The 25,018-nt window shown below is 47.0% G+C and overlaps 1 protein-coding gene across 2 annotated transcripts in view; it reads right to left on the bottom strand.

The window, feature by feature from the left end:
- PCDH10 (protocadherin 10) overlaps window positions 1-16,010 on the bottom strand; it is a gene marked incomplete at both ends in the record, with an annotated part of 28,762 nt that extends 12,752 nt beyond the window's left edge. For both annotated transcript variants that reach the window (XM_084263593.1, XM_084263594.1), the window contains 4 exons: window positions 2,349-2,654; window positions 11,067-11,173; window positions 11,762-11,820; window positions 13,410-16,010. In XM_084263593.1, the coding sequence (XP_084119719.1) occupies window positions 2,349-2,654; window positions 11,067-11,173; window positions 11,762-11,820; window positions 13,410-16,010 (3,073 nt within the window). The remainder of the gene's footprint in view (window positions 1-2,348; window positions 2,655-11,066; window positions 11,174-11,761; window positions 11,821-13,409) is intronic.
- Window positions 16,011-25,018: the final 9,008 nt, after the last annotated feature.

Below are 25,018 nucleotides of genomic sequence, written 5' to 3'. Positions count from 1 at the left end.
ACAGCTGACATCTTAAAAACCACCTGTATTTATTTGCATGCCTTTGGCTATTTGCTCTAAGTCACTTTATCTCCAGTCATTACTATCCTAAAGTTTACCTGCTTGAACTTACACTCTTTTCTAATCATTTTGTTTAAGAATCCCACTTTTTTGAGCTACCTTTCTAGACCAAATAAGTTTTATATTCTGCACTGTACTTTTTCTTCCTTGCTGCTGTTTTCTCATATGGCTGTTTTCGTATATGCTGTAACTTTTTATGCAGTGCATTAGCTGAATATGAGGTTCTCTTTCATACTTTTTAATCACTTCTTTTAGAAAAAAAATCATTCTACTGACAAACAGATATTGTTATGATCTTTTTTGTTACAAAGTGTAATTTAATTTTATTACAATTGCAATTACCCAGTGGCTCAACTAAAGTTCCTTCCTGAGTCAACTTCCTCTTATGCATTCCTCTTGCCTTATTCATTGAATACATTATTAATAATGAATCACTTATTTATTGCTATAACTTTTTTTTCAGTGCTCCTGTTATTTGCTATACAATTATAATGTAAAATCTCACTAAAGAAAATATTAGGTAAGGGAAAATAAACCAGAGAAATATTACTCTTGTTTTGTAGCAGTTTTAGCTTTGAGATTCAAAAAAGCAAAAGTGTGGATTATGTAATACAACTCATTTATGTTGTGCACTACCAACATTTTACCTCCAATTTTTTATACCCTTAAACCAGAAAAGTGTAAAAAGTAGACCAATGTCTATATGTAAACATACTGTTCAACAGTACTGCTTACGTTAGCTGAGCAAAATTCATAATCTCTAAACTGTCAATGAAACAAATATTTCATTGTTATTTGAAATAAAACTCCTAGGCCTAGAACAAAACAGGACAGAGCTACCATTGTGGTGGGAGAAGATACAGCTACTGTTGTCATGCACATACTGCATCGGAACTGTTATGATTAGAGAGCATCAGCGCTACAAAACTCAGATTTTTAAGTAAAGCAATAAGAGACAGCAGATAAAATGCTGCTAGATTACAGAATGCTTCTTAGAGGTAAACGATGGAAGACCAGTTAGGGAAAGGCAGAGTCAAGAGTCATTAGGGCACAGCTAAGTGAAGTTTCACATTGGTCTTCAATGACTAGATGTTCGACACCTGACATTTTAGCCTACACAAAATAAGCTGTTTGTCTCAGGACAGGTTTTTTTAGGAATGACTTTCACATATCAGAATCGGTATCCAAATTTAGCAACTTTCAGTAAAGCAAATCTAGACTGAGGTGATAAAAAGGCCTCTCTGAAGGACTGAAATACTGGACAGCTAATTAGGAAGGGCTGAACTGTGTGCGCTGAGAAAGATCTGCAGCAAAGATCTTCACACGCCAGGACTGCCAGTGCAGCACCTTTCAGAACAACCAGATGCTCTATAAAAATATATAAATTAGTACCATTCACTGAGATACTTTTTTTAAATTGTCTGCTATCCTAAAAGAATTTTACTGCTTTAAAAGGGTCAATATTTCAATGTTAATGTCTCTGGGTTATTTGGATGAGATAAACATCATCAACTTTTGAAATCAAGGAGATTATAGTCTCTAATAAAATACAGAAGGCTGCTAAATGGCATTAAAAGACATATTAGATCAAAGTATTACTCAAGGGTTCTACAACTGGCTCAGACTCCAAAAGGAATTATGAAGATCTTTTTGAGATCTGTCACCCTTTCATGCCGCCCAACCACAGTCAAAAGGTGACTAAAGATAGAGGCAAGACTGTATAACAAGACAGAAGGCATGGAGGAGCACTGACAAAAGTCAATACTATGTAGGTTCAAAGATGATCACACTGAAGTTGAAAAGTTTTGCCTCTTTCCTTCCAAACCCTTTATGTTTACTACGTAAATAGTTACTTCAAAATAATACACATACTGTTTATTCACAGAATACTACCCAGTCATAAAAAGAAGCTCCTAGGACAGTTCTCCTGACTCAAATTTTATCTTAAAAAATGTTAGCCTGGCAATGTCAGTGCTTAAATCATGTATCCAAGAAAACTTCGAAAATAATCCAGCAATAAAAAACAAATTTGAGCAACTCCCCCACTAATATCAGCTGATACTTTTGTTATTGACAATTACATCACACTAAAAACAATTAAAGTTTTGTCTTTTTTTAAAAAGCATCGAACAATGGATTCTTCAGTGGTGCTCGAATCCAAGAGAAGCCATTTTTCCCAACTCTTCCTAAAATTGTGCCTGTATTATTCCTACTATGAATAGCAGAAAGAGCTAGTTTTTATTCCCTCAAAGGGAACACTTTCATACAGCTTTTTGAATAGTACTTACTCAAATATGGTGGTTTGTAAGGCGCTCGTGTATTAGACAGCAGTCCATCCAACTCCTTCCTCTCCAGAGTGTTGTGAAGGGCCTTCTCTTTGCCGAAGGTGGAGAAGGATCTTTCTGCCCCCGGCTGGGCTTCTGGTGTTTCAAACACCTCAGTGTCTGGAACGGAGTCCATGCCAGGTACATGCAGATTGCTGCGGTAATCTGCAGCTTGGCGTCCATCAGATGGAACAAAGGAAGGCATCCAGCACCGATCTGAGTGGCCCAGTGCTTTACATTCCTCTGTGCAATTGGAGAAGAGATCCATGCCTGCAAGCATGAGAGAAAAAGAAACTACAGATATAAGCTTCAGCATCATGAACAGCTGCTGACAGGTAAGAAAGATATGCTGAGAGAAGAGAGAAGTGGAAAGAGAAACGTCCTAAGAACTTCTTCCACTACCTTCATCTCCTCAACAAAAAAATAAAATCTGATTGTCTGGTCTTCAGAAGCCAAAGACACCCTTTAATAAGCGTAACTCAATGCCAGATCGTCACACACACAAATATCACAAGAAGAAGGGCACTGGTGGTGCTATCTTACAAAGCCACTTGCAGATCTGTTTAGAATCTGTTCAGAAGAGTTTGGTTCCACTTGTAGGTTGATGTCTGTGGTTCACCAGTTGAAAAAATATTTCAAAATATGAGGAAATTGTTTCTACATAAATGCATCTCTGACCAAAGAAATGAAATGTCACGAGCAAGGAATCCCAGATATCATTTATGAAAGTGAAATATTAGTGAGTTGTATAAGTGAACTATCTGTGCATACGTTAGTATACAGACAGAGCCTGCTGATATTAAAAGCAGATGTAGAGCGCAGCCTTCAAGTGATCAGGGTGGCTTATTTAATCAATTGTTACATCATTCTGTCAGAGAGAGTTTTCATTGCTACCTCAGCAGTCCCTACTATCATCAAGTCTTCCAAGTAATGGTACGGAATCCTGTAATAAATTACTGTAATTAGTGGTACAAAGGTAGCCGTAGTCCGATGTGACATGGCTAAGGATACTACTGACAACATTGTTAATGCTTCCCCTATATAAGCAAACACTTGTCCCTGCCAACACAGAACTGTTTGCTTACAAATCCTTTAATGCTATTAAGATTTCAAATGACAAGCTATGCTTCTATTGACTACCCTAAGATGGGCCTTCTGAGAGAGTATTTCCTGCCTGTGAGTCACTACATTGTTGGGTTATACGTGTTTTGAGTGGAATGGTTTATAAAATCATAGGCATAAAGTAAAATAAATACCGATGTCTTCAAGCTGATACTCAACATCGTACAGAAAAGCTGAAGAGTAGAAAAGTATCTTTTCCTTGTATTTATAAAGGGAACTTAGTGTCTTAGAATAGGTGTATGTCAAAACTGAACTAAATCTGTTATAAACACTGCATTTACAAGCATCGCATTAGAATTACAAAAAATGACACTACTCGCGAGAGAAATAGGAAAAAAACTTTGAACAGCTGTAATAAGATTCATGTAATGTAGCTCATTCAACAGCCAACATTGTAAAGACTGGATTAGCTTGATCTCCAGTGCGAGGATTAGTATTAAGGATTCTACCACTGTTTTGAACCATAATTTGACTTATATTAGTAATATTTATGTGATACCTCACACCCCAAAATTTCTGAGCTAGCAAGTGCTGGAGTACTAAAGGCAGTCGCTTAGAAAAAATATGATGAAAGAAGAAAGAGCCTTTTGTCTCAGATTAATCTCACTTTATTACTTAATTTTAAATTAAGTAATATACAATGCTAGGTCCAATCTTGATTAGAATCTTGCATTGATAATTGGCATGCAGAAGTCTGAAAATAAATTATTGATCAGTGAACTGCTGAAGAATGCAATCGTGAACTGCAGATATGATTAAGGAATCAGATGAAGATGATCAGGCAAGGTGTGCAAACTGTATAGTACCAAATTCCAGAGTGGTAGAAGCTACCAAAGCCTGGAAAGAAAGATTTAGATGTAGGCTTCCCAGAAATAAATTAATATATAACAATGTCTGTACAACTACGTTGTATACATACGTTCAATACATGAAATGTATTGAAATATCTGCACAAAAGTATCTCTTCTGCGAGAAAAGACCTACTTTATGAATCTAATTCTTTGCCGTTCAAAAGATGACTATTTTGTGTTGTCACTTATTTCATCATTCAGACTTCCTAGCAAAATTAAATGGAAACAACAGATAACCCTACTTTTAGTAGGAAAATTATTGCAGTTACATTTTGCTGGCAGTCTGTCAGTGACCATACTCATTCAGCATTTACTGAAATACAGCAGAAGAAAGAAAAAACTTTCAGATAATTAAATTGTATTCTTTTTGTCAGTGAGGAGGGATACACTCTAATAATATTACTTTTAAGCTATATGTTCAAATATAGACCCCTTTTTTTTTTCCCTTCACGCATTTTTATTTCTCCTGGAAAATTACCCTCATTTTACTATTTTGTTTTCACATCAGCTGCTAAACTGCAAAATGTCTGTATCCAAATATTATTTTTTAGTTCCCTTTTGAATACTGCTTGTCTACTGCAGTGCACTGAATAGTATTATATAACAGCTTATTATAAAAGAGATGTTATAGCGACTATAAATCAGGATTTTGAATAAACAAAGTAATGAATGTAGGGGATATAAAATGGAAGCTTGTATAACAAACTTTTCCTCCCTTGAAGATGAGAACTTGTAAAAAGAAAAAAAATAATTAATTGTAAACATCTGAATTTTAATATACGCTTCTGGAACACCCAGCTAGAATGTAAGTGCTTCTTTAGGATGGGAATAAAATGTTCAGAGAGGCCTGGGTTGGGTATTGTTCCCACTTGAATCATTCAGAACATTCCCTAAAAGTTTAATGGGTGCAGAACCAAGCCCTCGGTTTTAGTATTTTGACAGAAAATAAATCCGAATTATCAGTCTCATTTTGAAATCCCTGGGCATCTATATATGTTTACACTGGCTATGGTATGAATGCTGGCTATTCTTCCTCCACCTTTCTCCTGTGGGTCACAGTATAAATTTATCTGTTTCTAATTGAAAAAAAAAAAAACAAACTTAAAAATATGGTAGGGAAAGGCTATTTGCCATTTTCCAAGAAGGAACGATACGGTAAATGAAGTAAGACATTCAGCAAAGAACTCCTTCATACACCAAGAATCATGGTCTTGATTTATACAAAAAGAAATGTTCAGCAGTATAACACTTCCATCTCATCTCCCTCATAAATCTAGTTTTATATATATATATATATGGTCCTTCAGAACTAAACTATCCATCATCATTGCAAATCCACATTAAAGAAAAATGCTTTCTATTTTTCATTTAGTTATCATATTAGACCTTGCATGCAGATAAACTGAGATTTTAAAGGTGACTCTGAATTATGAATTTCAAATGTCCTTCACAGATACCAACAGATAATATAATGCTGAAAAACAGTGTGCTGTACTATTCCAAATACAGCTGACGTACAAAAACTCATAGCAAAGGATGCTAGTTCATTCCTATTTGTCCAAGTCTTATTACTAGATAGGCCAATGGGCAATTATGAGCTCTTGCACTAGCTTAACTTTGCAGATTTTGAAGGAAAACAAGCCTCCATCCCTCCCTCCAAGGAACCAAGAAACTAAGTAATTGGTTAAATATTCAGTTTGATATCTGCATATCAATTTCCTGAACTCAGGTGCTTTGAATCAGATACATTTGGCAACCTTGTGTTGCTAAAGCATATTCCAAGTGTGCTTCCTTCTCCTATTTCAAAAGGATGAAATAAAAATTTCTATGTGCATGAATTCTAATTGCTTTGAAAGACAGTTTAGATCAAAGTAAAAATTAGGCCTAAAACCATTTTTTAATAATGCATTCTTTCTAAATTTCAGAGAAGAGCCATGCACCAAGCCTTTTCAGCAACGAGTGAAGACGTTCATGTGTATTACTGAGTACATGATGTAATAAAAAGCTAAAATACAAATTAAATGTTGACAAAGTATATTTGCAGTATTGTTACTGGTTGGATGTGTCGCGTGGGTGTCCGCCCCCCCCTCCGATTAATTTTTTCATAACTTTGGCTTTGACTTGGAATGAAATGGCATTTTCTGTTTCTTCTGGTAGCTTCTCTTCAAAAGACTAGTTAGATGTGAGATAGGCTTGATGTAGGGTACCAGGCCTACATCAGAGCTCCGTTACCAGAACAACCATCCGTTTCGTTAGATTATCGTTGAGCAAGTTACTGACAAAAACATGAATTACAGGGCAACGAGTAAATAAGAATCATGATGTTCATGGTGTTAACCCCTTTTGTAGAAGACCTTATCTACTGAAGAACTGAACTTTATGAGTTGTAAGCATTCTTTCTTGCTAACTGGTGTAACGCTTTGGATAAAACTGATTTAATCTGCATGAGAACAGGAATAAAGCCTCAACGTCTTCAATTCAGCTCTTCCAAATCTCAACTTCAGAGCCCTATCTGGACCACTGAGATGTGAACATTAAGCATGTAGCCCAGAGAAAGAAAACAAAAAAAGAAACTCCCCTCAGCTTGGGTCAAAGAACTTTTCTAAGCCATTTTCTTGTTCACTCTCACTTATCTGAGATAGACTCTTAGCCCAAGTGATCTTCAAAACAGGGCTTAGCTGTCACTCTGCATAGGCTCAGAAGGAATATTGTTTTTCTCTGTCCTGGAATCACTACAATTCTTCTTCTAACTTCTCAAATTCTTCTCCTTACGAACACAAAAAAGATCACAGTTCTTCTGCAATAATGCACAGTAACCCTCTTGGGGGTTTGCCTAGTCTGTACTGAAAAGGTGCGAAGCAATGCTTTACCTTGTGCTTTCGTATTAGACCCCTATTGATTCCCTTCATGAAGCCCACTGCTGAAAGCCGAATTTTCTATCTCAGCCAGTCAGCAATGCATACTGTCCAGTACTGCACAGAGGAGATTACCAAAAACACTGATGTGTTTTACAGTAAGTGCGTGACAGTACATCTAGCTTCACATCTTGGCTACTCCTTCGTGAAGAGCATCTGAGAGATGATGCCAAATCAGTGAAAAAGGTGAAAGAGAGGTAATGTTGTGAAGAACTCTGCATGCCAGGCTTGAGAAAGTTGAGTAGATAGTGAGCAACCACATGAAATAAGTTGATGGCATGAGTCTAAGTCTTACAGGACAGGTGTCTAATCATACCATTTAAACATACACGCAGAGTATTAATTGGCACCCAAGTCGGCGATTTCACAAGGGAGGCCAAGAATTTAATCAACCATGGGAAATAAACGAACCTTGTGCTTAGAAATTACTCCCACAGAACATGATTGAAATCCAGCATGCTAATAACAGGTAGTACTGTTGTATTAGCTGCATTTGTTCTACAACAAACAGCAGCTTTTGTCTCAACAATTTTCAGACAAAGAGCACAAATAATTAGAACACGCCCTTGGGGTTTGAGAAACCCCTCCGCTGTTTACAAAAAACTTACTGCACTTCTTTACCTTCGGGAAGTCATTTTCCAAAGAGCTCAGATTCCTATCTCAATCAATGAAATGACTACTTGATTCATGAAAATTAGGCTCTTGAACACTTGTGTATTCCGCTACTTGCCATTCCCCACTAAATGCAGGTGGCACTGCTGTTGTACTTTGTGGATATTGAGGTAGAAAAGAATGTAGATAAAAATGAGCCATTTAACAGGAACATCCCTTATGTACATCCCAGAACATCTGAAACCACGATTAGACCACCATCAAGAAAATGTATTTTGTGAAAAGGTGAACTAGAATCTTATTTCAAAACACAGAAAAACGTTTTATGACATGCAGAACAGCTTAGTTAAGAATTTTCAGCAAATAATTGCGCAGTATAAATCTATGACACAGTGATAGATTTTCATCCTGCATGATCTCCTTCCCAAATAAATGACTGTGACTTTTTGAGAGTCAGCTTGGCTAGCGATGGGCTACTATAGAACAGCTACTTGTGTGCCACAGGACTGTCCACTGGTGACAGTCATCATATACACAAGAGGAAAAAGATGTTTTGTGAGCAGAACATGCTGCTGACAAATAAAACTGGCAGGGAGTGAGTTTTATTTGTCAGTGGGAATTACCTCTTTAGTATTTTTTGGATGCAAACACAATGCTTTTGAAAACAAGTATAATGCTGCTTTTGAAAACAAGTATAATATTACCAGGTAACATCTTGAAAAAAAACAGCCCAAAATTCTGCCATGTTATTGACAGTGTGTTTTCCTTCAACCATTCAGAAAAAAATGACTCCAGACCAGGAGAACAACTGAAAAACTGAGAAGGTATTCCCCAGATGTGTTCTCCAGCCATTCAAGATCAAACAAGACTTATGCTCCTTTTTTAAAAAAATAAAATTCATCACTAAAGACTAACAGCAAGAGTGAAGTTTTTCTATAAAAACATCTTGTCATCACTGAGGTCAAAGGGCATGTTCCTTGCATCACAACAGCACTATTCAGCCCAAAACTTATGGAGAAACTGTATTATACATACGTAGAAGATTAAAGAAGTTTCTAGAGATCTGTATTTCAGTATCTATCTTCAGCTGGCATTTAAAAAATTGTGCGTGCAAATTATTCTCAAATGGCAGCACCAATATATTAAGTTGCAATGTCTGGGTACTTGAGGCTTCAGTTCAGACTGTTAATTGTTAACAAGCCAAAACTAATTGTCAGCTCTCACTAGTTCATATGTAATCACACCATTGAAGACACAGAAGTTCAAAAATCACACCAGACTCTTAAATGATTTGAAGTTATTTTGAAAAGTATAGATTCTTTCCCCTACTTGATGGACCAGAAATGATGAAAATGAAGAATCCACCCAGCTAAGGACTAGTGCCAAGTTTGACAGTAGTTCCAGTGTCTGAGACAGACTACTTTTAAAATGGAGAGAAAGAATAAAGAGCAGAGGCACAACAATAACAGCACTGAATGCATCTAAAAGAAAATAGCTTTCAGTTGATGTGCAACTATATGATTATATTCCCACCATCAGTCAAATCCAGCCTCTTCTGCAGATGTTTATTCTTCTCTCTCCTGTTTGGTTATTATGGTTCATTATGTTGAGGGACTAAGCTGATTGAAATGTTCATTGAGATGACTGCTGCAGTAAAATGCGTAAAAGAAGGGAAAAAAATGGAATGCAGGGAGGGCAGGAGGAGAGGGAGCTTTTTATAACTCAGTAGCACTGATTGCTGCATCAGAAACAGTGAAAAAGGGGTGGGTAGGTGAAATGCATGGGGTTTTAAAACAACAATAAATCATATGCCATATATAGGCTAAAAATGAAAGAGGCTCTGTGTTCAGATGTAAACTTCTGGCAAGACCTGGTTTGTTGTCAGGTTCCCAGACACAAAATAGACACTCTGTTCGCTTAGCATGAAGCCCTGCAAGAAGCAGGGAGCTCCGGAGACTCTTGGCTCTTCTCGAGTCTCATTAGGTCTGCATATTAATGACTCACAGCAATATAAAGGGGCCCTGTAGCAGCCTCCTCTTCCCCTGGTGCCTGGGTTTCCCATCGTTAAGGGCACAGTGACTACAGCAGCAGGAGAATAGAGGATGTTAACAGAGCCCGCGGGTGAGGCAGTGTGACAGTACTGAGACCCTTGCCCTGCTGTCTTCTCAGATGGAGGTTGGAGGGGGGAAAAAATGGGTGACTGGAGAGACCCAGGCGGTATTTTGTATCACATACTTGTAGCAAATCCTTACACATCATAGTGCTCAGAGGAAACAAGGGGAAAGAAATCACTGTACTGAATCAAGACGTACCAGACCTTTGGAGGCTGTGGTAGAGAAGCACGCACGAACGTTTGTGGCTAAAATGCAGTGTGAGGATGAGAATGAATTCTAATGCACAGGCTCTGAACAAACGTCCCTTTCAGAAGAAAGCTGACGGTATGAGAGCAAAGACAGCAAGCCACATGCATGGGAATAGCACTGCAATGTATGTATTTCCCAGGCAATTCAAATCACTGCCTTTTAAAGCATTTCTTTCCTTCATTGGGACTGAAAGAGATGGACTTAAGAATACCTTGGGCTTATTAACATGGAGACCACTTATTCCATATGATGACTTGGTTTGAATTAAAAAACAATTCTCAAAAAATGCTAAGGAATTACACATTCAGAGCACCCAACGTGTCTCTGCTGATCCCCAGCAAAAAAAATCCTTGCAGTCTGGCTGTCATTCAATCACTGGGTTCATTCTTTCCCTTGGGAACTCCCCCTGCACTTCACACTGCTGTGCCAGCTAAAGTGCTTACTAAACAAAATTGCCTAATGCTCTGAAATTCTGCAAGTCTGCCATTAGGGAGGGGGGAAATTAAAAAAAAAAAAAAGGCACTATAAAATGTGCCACCAACTTTGTTTTACTGTGCAGGAAGTTTTGCTGCAGCAAATGATACAGAATAACATATTACCCCCATCCCAACAAAGTGAATATAATTGCCCTGTCAATGAAAGGGTTTGAAATCGCCTCCTTGCCCAGGTTACTGTAGTAGCAAGCTGGCTTAAACCCAGCCTCCCATACAGTATGCTCACATTATTTATGCCACTCATGTATTATATTTCTGTAAGTAACGGTTCTTTCTAGTCTCCCTTCTCAAAGATCTACTATTTCCATTCTCTTATCAGACTTACCAGAGGATTGACCTCGATTAGTGGCATCATGATCACTGTCTCCTTGCTCACTGTCTCCATGACCACTGTCCTTAGAGCTTACTATGTCTGCTTCCTGGAATGCAGAACTAGACACAGAAAACATCTTTGCATTAGAATAAACATGAAAGAGCGAACTCATAAAACATTCTTCTGCCATCACATGGCCAAACACGGTGCTGCATTCCCCCCACTCCTGCCTGCTGCACTCTTTCTGCAGAGGTAGGTGCACTGTCCCCCATGAGAAGAGCGGGCATTTCCAGACCTTGGGAGCCCAGCCGGAATGGACAGTGGGCGTTATTACTCCGCCTGGTTTTCGCGTAGGCGGTATCAATAATTTGGTAGCATTCACTTCAGCTGGATAGCTAAATTTTAATTCAGATAGGCCAATGTTTTCTGGAAGACCTTACAGAAGCACTCATAAGTATTTAAAGCACGTTTTAGGCTAATACAAAATGAGATTTAGTTCTCTTTTTGGTTGGTTTTGAAACCAGCTCAGAAAAGCCGCAATTCAAAGTAAGTTAGTCAGCATTTCTTTTTCTATTATTTATTATGTCTATACACATTCGGTTTCCCATTGCTTTACTACTGCTTTACATCTGCAGTACAGGAATCTCTGCACCCCATTCAGACCTGCTAAAGCACGCATTAGGAAAACAAGGCTAAGGGTCTCCTACCTGTTTACCCGTCGGGGTCTGTCAACTAGATAACTGAGCTCAGCACGCTGATGTTTTGTCTAGGAAAAAGAAAATATTAGGAAATATTTTAACTTTCAATATTTCTGTAACCAGCATCAGAAAACGTACCAGAGCAGCTCACCATTTTCACCATAAATGGTAATGTTTAGCTCCAAGTAGACCTACACAATCTGTTTCTAGGATGAAAGGGGGGGGGGAATCATCTCAGTTCTTCTTTGCACAGATGGGAAGGCATGAGGGATTTTTTTCCTGAGTTTTTTGGGATGAGATTCTGACACATTTTGTTTTCACAGTGCATGGCTGTCAAGCATCACAAGGACTCCCACAAAAACCAACAGAACTATTTCTAGAGTTGTGTACTACTTCGTCTGAGAAAAAAAAAAAACAACTTAATGTAATCTAGTTCTCAGCCTGGTTTTAATTCCGATGTATAAAAACAGAGGACGGTACAGTTATTGCACCCTAAGGAAGAATATAGATTGGAAGACCCTTGAGTCCTTAAAAAGACAACAGAAGATGTGAGTTTTATAGATGTTTTGAGGAAAGGTCAATCTTACAAGCCAATATTAGAAATTTTACTGCAAAACATTTTAGAAAAACATTGTTCAAGCCACCTCTGCCAGACTGGATGCCCGTATTCAGGGCCCAGTGCTCATGTTAAGAGAGAAGGGGTTGTTTTCATTAGTACACAGGCAGAGAGGTACCAGGGGGATGTGTGAGCTAACCCAGTGGAAAATTAACAGGGGAGCATTACAGCAAGGCTTGGATAGAAATTCTCTACACACTAGGTAACACAATATAGGCAACATGCTTAAAAGGAAGGGACGTTGATTCTCCCCGTGTAATTTTGTGGAAACTCCCGATGCTTTCCTTCCAGAGCTCAGCTTTGGGTAATAAAAGAGCCGTGCAGACTGAGTAAAAGTCAATTAATAAACCCTAATCCACAAATTAATTAAAGTTCCCTCTAACTATAGAGATTGTCACAGTCCCAGAGGGGGGTTCCCCCAAAGCTTTAACTTGCACAAGCACAGATTTCAGGAAGAAGAAGAAGGAGAAGAAAAGGCAGAGTTTTAACATGTTGCTTCAGAAACCCCCGTGATTGCGCCACACGTCATTTCATTACGGCCAGCTGCAGGGCCCCTGCGAAAGCGTGTGTTGTCGCCGTGTCGTCTGTCTGTGTCCCTCCCCGACCCAACTGGCGATCCGCTCACAGCTACCGGCTCGGGAGCATCTCTGCTGCCCGGCCAGGGCACCGGAGAGCAGGAGGGGGGTGGAACAGGCCGGGACACACCTGACTGACTATAAACGGTTTCTGCGCCCCGGGAGTGGGGGGCCCAGGCGGGCGGCGGGCTGGGGGGTCGGCCCCGCACTCCCTCTCCGCCCTAACGCGACAGGCCAACGAGGAGGGAGGCGTCGGGCGAATGAATTAAAGGGGTAAAGGAGGGCGAAGCGCCGTCCCCGCCAGGAGAGGAGGGGCGGGAAGTTCAGGAGATGAGGGGAAAGCGAAGCGGGGCTTGGTGAAAGCCCACAGCGCAGCGGCCCGGCGTGCGGGGCTGCGGAGGGGGAGGACGGGACGGGACAGGACAGGGACGCGCATATCAGGGGGCGCTGGGCGCCCGAGCCTTACCTCGCTGGACAGAATGCTGCCGTTGGAGATGATGTCGGGCTGCTGGTCGGCGTAGCCGGTGACAATGGCCCCGCAGGGGTTGTGCTCGGCGTCGGTGCTGCGGGAGGGGCTGCAGGGCTTGAGGAACATCAGGTCGGTTTTGGCGGACTCGGGGGTGAGGCAGACCTGATAGCAGTAGTTCTGGTTGTGGTGGTGGGAACCGAAGCTGCCCGACTCCTCCACCGGCACCTGCGCCGGGTTGCTGGGCACGTTAGAGCTCTGCACCAGCATGATGTCCGACTTGCTGAGCTTCTTCTTGCGGGCCCGCGCCTGGCGGCTGCAGCAGGGGCAGCAGCAGCAGCAGCCCAAGCAGCAGTCGCTGGCCAGGCAGGTGTAGATGTTGAGCTTCTTCTCCTTCTGGCAGCGCACGGCCAGGACGATCATGGCCAGCAGGAAGATGAAGGAGACGGAGCCCAGGGCGATGATGAGGATGAGGGTGAGGTCGAGCGAGGTGTCCCCCCCGGAGCGGCTGGGGCGATGCTCGCCGGAGCCGCCGCCGCCACCGCCCCCCGCTCCCGCCCCCGCGCCCAGGCCGCCGCCGCCGCCGGGCCGCTCGGCCGCGCCGTCCACCAGCACCACCTGGATGGCGGCGGTGGAGGAGAGCGGCGGCTGCCCGTGGTCGCGCACCTCGATGACCAGCTCGTAGGGGCGCTGGGGGTCGCGTTTGGCCGGCACCCTGCGGGCCGTTCGCAGCTCCCCGGTGCGCCAGTCCATGCGGAAGAGGCTGGCCTCGTTGCCCCGCACTATGCTGTAGGTGAGGCGGGCGTTTTCCCCGTCGTCGGCGTCCACCGCCGCTACCCGGCTCACCAGGTAGCCGGGCTCGGCGCCGCGGGGTAGAGCCTCCCGCGCCGGGGTGCCGTTGCGGCCGGGCAGGGGGCTGACGATAGCGGGGGCATTGTCGTTCTGGTCCACCACGATGATGTTGACGGTGGCATTGCCGGCCAGCGGCTGTGGCTCCTCTCCGGCGTCCCGGGCCTCCACCTGGAAGCTGAACTCCTTGAGCTGCTCGTAGTCGAAGGAGCGGAGGGCGTAGAGGAAGCCGTTCTCGGAGTTGATGGAGACATAGGTGAAGACGGACATGCCCTGGATCTGGCTCTCCAGGATGGAGTAGGCGAGCTGGGCGTTGGCGCCCTGGTCCCGGTCGGTGGCGCTGACGGCGTAGATGTAGGCGCCGGGCACGTTGTTCTCGCTCACGTAGACCTGGTAGACGGGCTGGCTGAAGCGCGGCGCGTTGTCGTTCACGTCGCTCACCCGCACCTGGATGGACTTGCTGGTGCTCAGCGGCGGCTCACCGCGGTCCCGGGCCACGACGGTGAGGGTGTAGGCGTCGCCGCCCGGCTGCTCGCGGTCCAGCGGCCCCTCGGTGACGATGGTATAGTAGTTCTTGAAGGAGCTCTTCAGGCGGAACGGCGCATCGCCCTGCAGCAGCTCGCACTGCACCTGCCCGTTCTCCTCCGAGTCGCGGTCCGAGACGCTGAAGAGGGCCACCACGGTGCCCGGCGCCGCCGCCTCACTCACTGCCTCCTTGACGGTGGAGAAGCTGATCTCGGGCGCGTTGTCGTTGGCGTCCAGCACCCGCACCAGCACCTTGCAGTGCGCCGGCACGGCGTTTGGCCCCAGGTCCTTGGCTTGTACGTACACCTGGTACACGCTGCTCTCCTCGTAGTCCAGCTCGCCGCTCACCTCCAGCCGCCCGGTGCGCGGCGCGATGCCGAAGAGCTCCCGGGCGCGGGCCGAGATGTGGCTGCTGAAGGAATAGATCACCTCACCGTTCTGGCCCTCGTCGGGGTCGGTGGCGTTGAGCTGCAGCACCAGGGTGCCCGGCGGCGAGTTCTCCGGCAGCGACACGGTGTAGACGGGCTGCTCGAAGGCGGGGACGTTGTCGTTGGAGTCCAGCACCCTGATGGTGAGCAGGGCGGTACCGGTGCGCTGCTGGGGCTGCCCACCGTCCACCGCGGTCAGCACGTAGCGGTGCACCGCTTGCTGCTCCCGGTCCAGCGGCTTGTCCAGCACCAGCTCGGCGAAGCGGTTGCCGTCCCCCTGCGTCTGCACGTCGAGGGAGAAGTAGCTGTTGGGGGTGATCTCGTAGGTGCGCAGCGAGTTGGTGCCCACGTCGGGGTCGAAGGCGCTCTCCAGCGGGAAGCGGGTGCCCGGCGTGGCGCTCTCCGAGATCTCCACGGTGAGGTCGGGCTCCGGGAAGGAGGGCGGGTTGTCGTTGATGTCCAGCACCTCGATTTCCACCCGGAACAGCTCGAGGGGGTTCTCCAGGAAAACCTCCAGGTGCAGCAGGCAGGAGGGGCTCTGCTTGCAGATCTGCTCCCGGTCGATCTTCTCATTCACGTAGAGCACCCCGGTCTCCAGGTTGAGTTCCAGGTAAGGGCTGCGGGAGTTGGGCGCCGTCTGGAAGCGGCGAGCCGAAAGTTTTGTAATGTCCAAGCCCAGGTCCTCGGCGATATTCCCCACGAACGTGCCATGCTCCTGCTCTTCCTGCACCGTGTAATGGAGCTGGCAAAGAGCCCCCTCCACCATCCAGAGCAAGGCAAAGAGGAATAGCACAATCATCTCCAAACGGGGAAAGAGATCCCCCCTCCCCAACACCACCTCTTCCTCCTCTTCCGAAAGCCACCACCACCTCCTCCTCCTCCGAAAACACACAGTACAGCGTGTGTGTCTGTGCGTGTCTGTCTATGTGTGCGTGTGCCTGTCAGTGTGTGTGTGTGTGTGCGCGCGTGTGTGTGTCCGCGCCTGCGAGCGTGTGGTGGGGGGAGACAGAGAGAGAGAGAGGGGGGGATCGGGGGAGGGGGAAGGAAAAGGGAGGGAGGGGGAAAAGAGGTTGATTTTAGGGGAGGGGGGGTGCGCTAGGTATTATTTCTTCTGATTCATGTTAGGGTTTTTTTCTCCCCCATCTCCCTCCTTTTTGTTACGAGTATTATTGTTTCACACGCTGACCAAATGAAGACGACAGGCGTCCCCGCTTCATCTGTGATCTTCGAAATAAACGGCCAACTAATAATAGCTATTAGCTGGATGTATCTAGAGATACACAGTAGCCCGCTTTTATTTATTCCGAGAGTCTTGGCACTGCACCGCGGCAGCAGCAGCGGCGGCGGAGGCAGCAGCAGCAAATCCCAAGAAGGAAATTTTTATATTTCAAGATTGTCCTCGGTTTGTCTTCCTGGTGGGAGCTGGAGGGGTAGATGCTGCTGGAAGAGCCGGTGGACATGCCCTCTTTAGATGCAAGGAAAAAAAAAGGCAGAAACCCGCGAAATTAAAAAAAAAATAATAATAAATTATAACCCACAAAAAGATTTCATATAAAAAAGGCAGAGAACAGCTTTGCTACCCAAAACTTTCATTCCCTGATTTCTCTGGGATTTTCCCTTTCTTATTTAAGGGTTTTAGATTTTTCTCTCTTCTATTGACAGTCTTTCGTTTTCTTCTTGTATTGCTATTAGTACGTTCATCGTCACTCTGCTTTCTATGGATGTGCTGAGCAGCTTTTTTTTCCTCCTCTCTTGCCGCTTTTGCGTCTAGCCCCTCTCTCTGTGCCTGTGTGTGTGTGTGTCTGTCTCTGCTCGCTGCTGCTGCTGCTGCCGCCGCTGCCGCCGCCGCCGCCGCCGCCGCTGCTCGCCTCCCGTCCCAGCTCCGGCTCCTCTGATCTCTGCCGGCAGTTTCTGAGCCGGCAGCGCTCGGCTTTTCTGTTTTTGCGCAGCGCTCGGCTCCTGCCAACCAATCAGCCGGCAGCGACGCCCCCGGGGGCGGCACCCCATTGGCCGCGGCGCACGTCAAGTAGGTTGCGTCACAGATGGGGGAGCTGGCGAGCGCGCAGGCAGGCAGGGGAAGGCAAGGCAGGGGAAGGCAAGGCAGGGGAAGGCAAGGCAGGGGAAGGCAAGGCAGGGGAAGGCAAGGCAGGGGAAGGCAAGGCAGGGGAAGGCAAGGCAGGGGAAGGCAAGGCAGGGGAAGGCAAGGCAGGGGAAGGCAAGGCAGGGGGGCGCCGTGCGACACCAGCCCCGCAGCTGGGCCCCCGCCTCCCCCCTGCCGCCTGCCCCCCCCCCGCCCCCCCCCCCCGCGAGTGGCAGCTCCCCCGCCGCAGTCGCTAGGCAGGGAGATCACCGCTCGTCATCAGCGCGCACACGCGGGTAACGGTAAACAAGCCTCTCCTTGGAGAGGGAGTTTCCACCCGCTACTAAACTTTCCTACGCTAGGCCGGGGGTAGGAGCGTTTTTAGAAAAACCATAAACAAGGGAAACTTGAGGTGATTGTTTCCCCACCACCACCCCGCCCCATGGGCTGTTTTATTTAGTTAATTAGTTCGCTTGGCGGAGGGGAAAGTGCAACTTTCCATCGTGTGTCTATAGAGTGTTTCCAGATCCAGCCAATTTAAAGTATCGAGAGCCTGCACCAATTTTCCCCCTCGACTTAAGCCTTGGAATTTCCACTAACGTAAAAGGAGCCTGTCAGGAAAGAGGGGAACGGGACGTGTTCGGTCACTCGGGGGGCCGGGCGGGGGGCATCGCCGCGTAGGCTGGCGAGAAGAATCAGCCCCTCGCTGCCACCGGTCTGTTGTCAAGCGAAAGACTCCGATACCGGCTGTCGGCGCTGGCTGTACCGGTGCTTCCCACGCTGCCAACGCCGGAGGCTCAGAGGGTGCTCGGTGCTCAGGGCCGGCGTTCGCAGCCGTCGCCGCGGCTCGGGCTTGTGGCTGCTCGTTGGTTTTGGCTAACTCACGGCGGGTATCCCTGGCCTCCCACGGCAGCAGGGGCATTTTCCTTTCCTTTTTCCCCTCAGACAGTGAGCAGGCGGCTCCGTGCTAAATGAAGTCGATTCTACCAATAGTGTCTATGGCACGTCAGGCGCTGGGCTAACACGGGCGTGATCGATACGTTCGGCTGTGGAGCTTCGCTGGCTTCGAGGGGTGGGCTGCAGGTGGGCTCTGCAGAGCTAGCCGTGGCAGCGGCCGCGCTGTCCGCCGGCTCTCTGCCAGCCACGGCCTTAACTTTACATAAACGAAGCACGAATAAAAAAGGATAAATATTTTTAATTCTTGCGCTTCCCCCCCCCCCCTCCCCTGGATGTTATACTGTTTCTAAAGAGCAACGCACAGCAGGCATCAGCAGCCTTTGCTTTCTCCTCATCCTTAGTCCCTCAATAAGCTCCCTTCTATACGTTCCAATTAACTGTATGCTCAGATGCGGTCCCCTTCGCGGAAGCGCAGGGCTTCACGCCTCCGAACCGGTGCGTGTATCGCAGCCACCTTCGCCACTGTGTGCGCTCCCGCCCGCTCGCCCCTGCCTTCGTCCTGCCCGGGAAGGGGGTCACGGGAGCCGGGACAACCGGGCGCCCGCCCGAGGTGAGCAGAGGCGAGGGCACAGCCAAGTTTACGCCGCCGCCCAACCGAACTCTCGGGCAATCACGCCGGGACCCGGTGCCGGCGAAGCAGTTGGCAAAAGGGCCTCCGCGCCGGCCCGTGAGCGGCGGGTTATGGCGCACCCGCCTGCGGCCGCCGCTGGCAGATCGATGCCCCTCACCCCCCTCCTCCCTCGGGGCAAAGCCGCGCTGCCCCGCGCCGCGCTTCAGGCCTCCGGGAAGCGGCCGCTCCGCGCCCCGGGGCTACAGGTCCCCTCGCGGGCTGCGGCGCTCCCGGGAGCCCGCGGCGCCCCGCCCCGCCCCCCGCCAGCGGCCGCAATCGCGGGCGGCGGGCGCCTCCCAGCGGCGGCAGTGGCGCACTGCGCCCCAGCGGCGGCATCGCCTCCGCTCTGCGAGGAGACCGGGGCTATGCGCGCCCCCAGAAGCCCCGGCCCGCCAGCCCCGAGCCCCCTTCTCCTGTCCCCCCACGCCCAAGCGCTCCCTTCCGTCCCCGCGGGCCCAGCGACTCTGCCGCGTTTAGGCGGCTACCGCGCCCGCACGAGGTTGTGCGGCTGCTTTGAGGTCCGGCGTGGCGGCGCTACCTCGCCGCGGGAGGCGGGGGTTGCGGGGGGAGGCAACCGTGTGTGTGTGCGAGGGAGCCACCGGTGCTGTCCGCCGGCGCGGCGGGCGGGGGAAATACCACCCCAAATAGCACCTTGTCCTCCCCAGCCTTCCCCCCCCACGCCCGCCCGCCGGCGCTTAGAGCGGCTCTAAGCCGGGACGGCGGGTCGGGTTCCGTGGGTGTTTTCCAATAAAATGGATTTCGCCAGGAAAACCCGGGCTGCCGCTCTCTGTCGGATGTGGATGGGGAGCTGGCTGGCGCTGGAGCGCGACCGTTCGCTCGCCCGTGCGCTGCCGCCGGCTGGGAGCACGGAGAGCCGAGCCTCGGTAACCTGCCCCGAGAGAGGCGGCCGCGTCCGGGCACTTAACGTGACCCGAAGCGGCCCGTCTCTAGACCCTCCCCGCCGCCGGAGGCCGGAAAGCCGGGCAGCCCGGGCGCGGCAGGCGAAACTCGGGGGAAGCGGAGGAGCGCCCGTCCGCCCGGGGCCGGAGGTAAGGGGGGGGCGGCAGGGGAGGGGGGGGCCGGGCTGCCGGTGGCGAAGGCGGTGTCGGGGCGCTCCCCACGCAACGCTTTTGTAACGCCGGCCCGGCTCAGGGAGCCACAGCCGCGCGGGAATATACGCGTTCACACGTGCGTACGGGCGCGGGTCGCCCCTCCCTCCGCCCATCTCCCCCGCGGCGCACAGCGGGGCCGGCGCCGAGCCCATCGCCGTGGCGGCCCGGCAGGGCGATCCCCCCTCCCACTGCCGTCCCATCACTCTGCACGCGTGTCTGAGAGCACCCCGGTCCCTCCGCTCCGCGCAAGGCGGGCGGCGCGGGTCCCTGCGCGCTGCGTTACGCGCCGGGCGGCTGGGCGAAGGCGCCGGTGCCGAGGCGCGGCTGACGCGAATGAGACACACGGAGGAGAAAATGATGTATGGATTTTCGCGGCGGCCTGAACAAATGAAGGCGACGTGAATTATACATCCTAATGCACAGTATATCATTTTCTAATAACGCTGGTTTAGTCCCGATGCTGTAACACAGCTCTCTTCGATAGGGGGTATTGATTAAATAAAAAGTCCGAGGGCTGCCTTGAAACTGGACACGCATCTTCTGCAGGCACCAGCTGAGGTCTATGTATTTGCCTCCTGCTAGAGCAGAGAGGGCTATCATTGGACCCCTGACACCGTGGCGTTTAGTTTTTCCATCTGTCATCATTTAATTTGGCAGTTACTCCACCAAACGAAGACTAATCTCTTGTATCACTGCGTTTCGCTCTGTGCTGCGATTTAGAAATGTAAATAGATGACATCAGGTTTGTGGCTCCGCTGTGCTGCCGGGATAGCACCTGGGTAAGTTAAGCCTCTCCTCCCTGCCAAAATCCTCACATGCTTCTTTGGCACCCCAAGAGCAAAGGGACATTTTCTAGCAAGGAGAGCAGACAGCAAACCTCACTCCCGCTCAGTCAGAACTTCCCTAGCATTCCTATTCACCAGATTCACAAATTCTCTTAAAGACTGAAAAAAACCACCCCCAACCCTTTGAATTTAGCTCACAAGTGCTCAGAGAGTGAATCAACAGGGGATGTGCATAAGGGGAAGAAGAGCTGTCAGATAGGGGGCTTACCCCCCAGGTTCAATCTGCATTAGTGTCCCAAGGCCAGGGCTTCTGAACCTCTCCTGCCCTTCGGCACAGAACAGCAATGAAGCCATACTGACATAAACTGTGAATATTCCCAATTGTTTCAGTGGTTCTTGGATTAAGATGTCACTTGATGTTAAAAAGGAAAAATACAAAACCTAGACTTTCATAAAACTGTGTGAAAAATTAGGGATGATGGAGGTAGAGGACCAATGCATTCATTTGGGGCATGTGAATGTAAATCAGTGATTATTGGGAAAGAGGTAAAGAAAACCTCTATTTCTCATCACCCAAGTGGAGCATTTCAACCATTCAGACTGAAGTTGCACAAGTAGAGAAATGCCCAAACCACTGTGTTTCGGATTGAACAACCACTCTCGTAACCTGGACAATCATAGCTTTGGGCGTAGAAAGGCAATTCTCATTTTTTAGTTGAGTCACCAAAAGTCATACTCTTAATAGAACCAGAAGATAGGTCCTAGTTTTAGGCTGAGGAACACTGTGGCATCTTTACTGTCTGGATGTTAAACACACATTGAGAATTGGACTTCCCCCCCCTTTTCCCCTCCCCCCCCCCCAACCAAATCTCCTAGATCATCATGGCTTGGTTTAATTTTAATTATCTAGGCTTAAAAAAAAACCCTAACAAAACCTACCCAGGTTCTCCTTCGAGAGAATTAATAACAGCTTTTAGCATAGGAAAGATTACTGGAATCAATGATGTGATTAGGACTGTAAATAAGAAGTAAAAGATGTCACCAGTAGGAAAAGCCTGCTTTGCTAACAGGAAGATGTGTATGTTTTACTGATAGGGCCGTAGGATGAAAATCCTGCTTCAAACAGAGGTCGATACAGAACAATTTCAGAAATTAACTAAGAGGCCTGATTAAGGTTATTTGTGTCAGAGGGAAAGGTTCAGTGCCACCACTCCCTCAATGGATTTCTCTTAATTGCCAACGAGGAGACAAAACAGGAAGGCTAGACCATTCGGCTAATCAATAAGAAAAAAGCCTGTCCTCATGTTTGCCTGAGGAGCATTCCTTGGGTCAGATCGATGTAGCAACCACCAAAGTTCTTGCAGAGGTCACCAGTGATCAAGACATTTTCTGATGGCTTTTAAACAGCGCTGGAGCCAAGCATCTGCCGCAAGGTTGCAAGTATAAGCAGAACTGGAGATGTGATGTTAATCATGATCCCCATGCTTACGGGAGGACTCCTGGTGATAAAAACAACTTGTATTTATGACCTTAGACAGCTGCTTTAATAAATGAAGATGAAGTATTACTTCATTACATGCTCTGTACAGCACTGGCGGTCACATATGATGGAGCTTCTCCAGAAGGTGCTGGGAGTCTTACTGAATAAGAATTGCAGTGGATGCACCACAGTCCAGAACAAAAGTTACATCCTGTAGGATTTAAGGCCAGCTTCTGCCTCCTTTCCCGTGCCCCCAAGCATTCACACAGATTTCAGGCAGACTGCTCAAGTGGCTGTTCAGCGTCAAGCAGTAGACCTGTGCAGACCATGGCTTCTTCTCCAGCTTTCAGGATCTACCATCACGTTTACTGCAAAAAACCCTCCCACAACACACCCAAACCAGTCCCAGCCTGTGTTAGCTATTTGTGGTTTTAGCTGATTCAAGTGTGCATAATACAAGAAAAGTGTAGTTTTTTTCCAGTTAAGTTATCAACATTTTCTAACAACCAGGCCTTTTTACAGATAGGACCAGCCAATATCCTGGGCACTCCAGAGACTCTCCTTTATATTAACCAACACACATTCCTGTAAACTTACCTCATGTCCCATTGGTTTTAATCTATTAAATGGTGGCAAATATGACAATCTCTAACTGAATGCCTAATGTAGTGCTGCAGATACATTATAAACCAACAAAAAATTACTTTACATAAGGTGATTAAAATACATAATCCTTTTAACTTACATTTACTTGCAGACAGGAGCCAACATCTGTATCTAACTTGGCTCAACAGAAGAGATTTCTTTGACAAAATACTTTTTCAACAAGGCAAATTACTTATTATGTAACTAGCATTTGGAGAAAGAGAGTCAGCTGAGACAAAACATCATCACATTTACCAAGACAGGCATCATCAAGCCACTCTTTTCTGCATATATTTATTTTTTTAATGATACAGCCCCATCAGCTGCACCCATCACATCAAACTTCACCAAAACACAACTGACCTGTATCTGAATTTAATGAACACTGGTAAGCTTGAACAATTACTAGAGCAAATGAGGACAAAACCACTGTGCAAAACTCCAGTTGCTTGAGACTCTCTTAAGCATCTTATTATACACTCAAAGTCACAGGTAGATCTAGTTATTCATGATAAAGAAAATTGCGCTGTTGATTTTCTTTTCAGCAGCAAGTTCTAACTAAAGCAAAGCTTGTTTTGAGGTTCAGCTTGAAAGCAGTAGTTAAATATAAAACTTTTATTCTTACCCTTATAATACTGTATGCATAGTCCTTGGCAGAATGAAGAGGGAAAAAAAGCCCCTTTAGATTGTTTGCCCAGAAGAATTTGCATTCTGAGGCCTCGCTGTTCCATGTATATATAATCTCCAGTATAATTCCATCATCTGAGTCATCATGCCAACTACACAGCAGATAACAATAGCACCAACGAGGAAGGTAAGGGGGAAAGGTGGGGAAAAACAGTGTTATAATTATGTAGTCACTTCAGAACAGATGTCACAGCTGCATTTTTATAGCTATTCTAGGTGGGGCTACTTTCACCACCAATGGCTAAGACCACATTTTTTTATTTGAGTCCTTGCGTGGTAAGACCCTGTACTCAGGGAACATCCAGCAAGTGTCAGCTTTCCCATAGCAGTACCCACAGCAGTTTGAGTACTGAGGAGCTGGAAAGCAGCTTAGTCATTTATGGAGGAAAGCATGTTATTTTGTCTATACTGAAGCCATTGCAACATTGAATTCCAAAATTTTACCACCTCCACATTTTGGAAAAGTGACTTTAGCAGATGGAGGTCTCAAGAGTGGGTTTTTTTTGCCATTCTTAGGAAGGGACACCAAAGCACTAAGTCCTTGAAAAAGCCTCAGCTTACACACTCTCAGAAATTTATAAGCTGGTCCTTGAAAAATCTGTACTTGGCACTTCCTCTCACAACTCCTGCTTAGCTGTTGGACTGCATGACAGAAACTGTGCAAGTTCATATGTTCCACACAATTGGTGTGCAGGATGAACTCCATTTTTCTCAGAATAATTATTTCCAGGGTTCTGCGGGCTCCTCTGTAGAGCTGGATATAGATTGGAAGCATGTGTACATTTATCATCCATACACTTGCTACTCCCACTGGTAGCAGGAAAGCAGAGGAAAGCAGAAGGAAAACATACATACAGAACTCCATGCAGAAGAGCAGAAAAAGGAGGTCACAAGTACTAAAGTGCAGAGAACTGATTATAAAAGTGTAAGTGCAGCAAAACAAATTGTAAGAGAGACAAATTAAAAACCCTCCAAACAAACAGAAAACATTTGGACTTAACAACAAGCCTAACAAAGCTATAACCACAAAGTTAAACAACCTACCAGACTTACCAGCAGCTCCCTATGTTCATAAAGCCTAACACCACTGGCGCAAAAGTTGCTAAGGGTTCCTCTTCCCCCTTTTATCATCAGGCCTCACGCAGTCTCATGGAAGAGCTTACAAGTGCCAGCCGTTACTTAATTAGGTGGAGGAGCAGTCAGTGCTATAGATCTCAGTGGTCCACACTCTATTCATTATGCAAGTTGGGGCCTGGTGTTGCTACAATTACAGTTTTTCAATTAAGAAATCAAACCAAAAGATTCTCTCTCTCCAGGCAGAAGTCAGTGCTAACTAAGCCTGAGAGCTCTGGGGGGGCTGTGTGGGCCCAGTGGCCTCTGCCTCACACAGCTGCAAGGTTGCTCCCATCAGCGGGATCTTGCAGCAATGGGGGACGGGGATGGTAACCCTC

The sequence above is a fragment of the Gallinula chloropus genome (assembly GCF_964237585.1).
Source record: "Gallinula chloropus genome assembly, chromosome: 4".
Lineage (NCBI taxonomy): Eukaryota > Metazoa > Chordata > Aves > Gruiformes > Rallidae > Gallinula > Gallinula chloropus.
The sequence above is the reverse complement of the archived record's forward strand: the minus strand, read 5'-3'. Positions and strand labels throughout refer to the sequence as shown.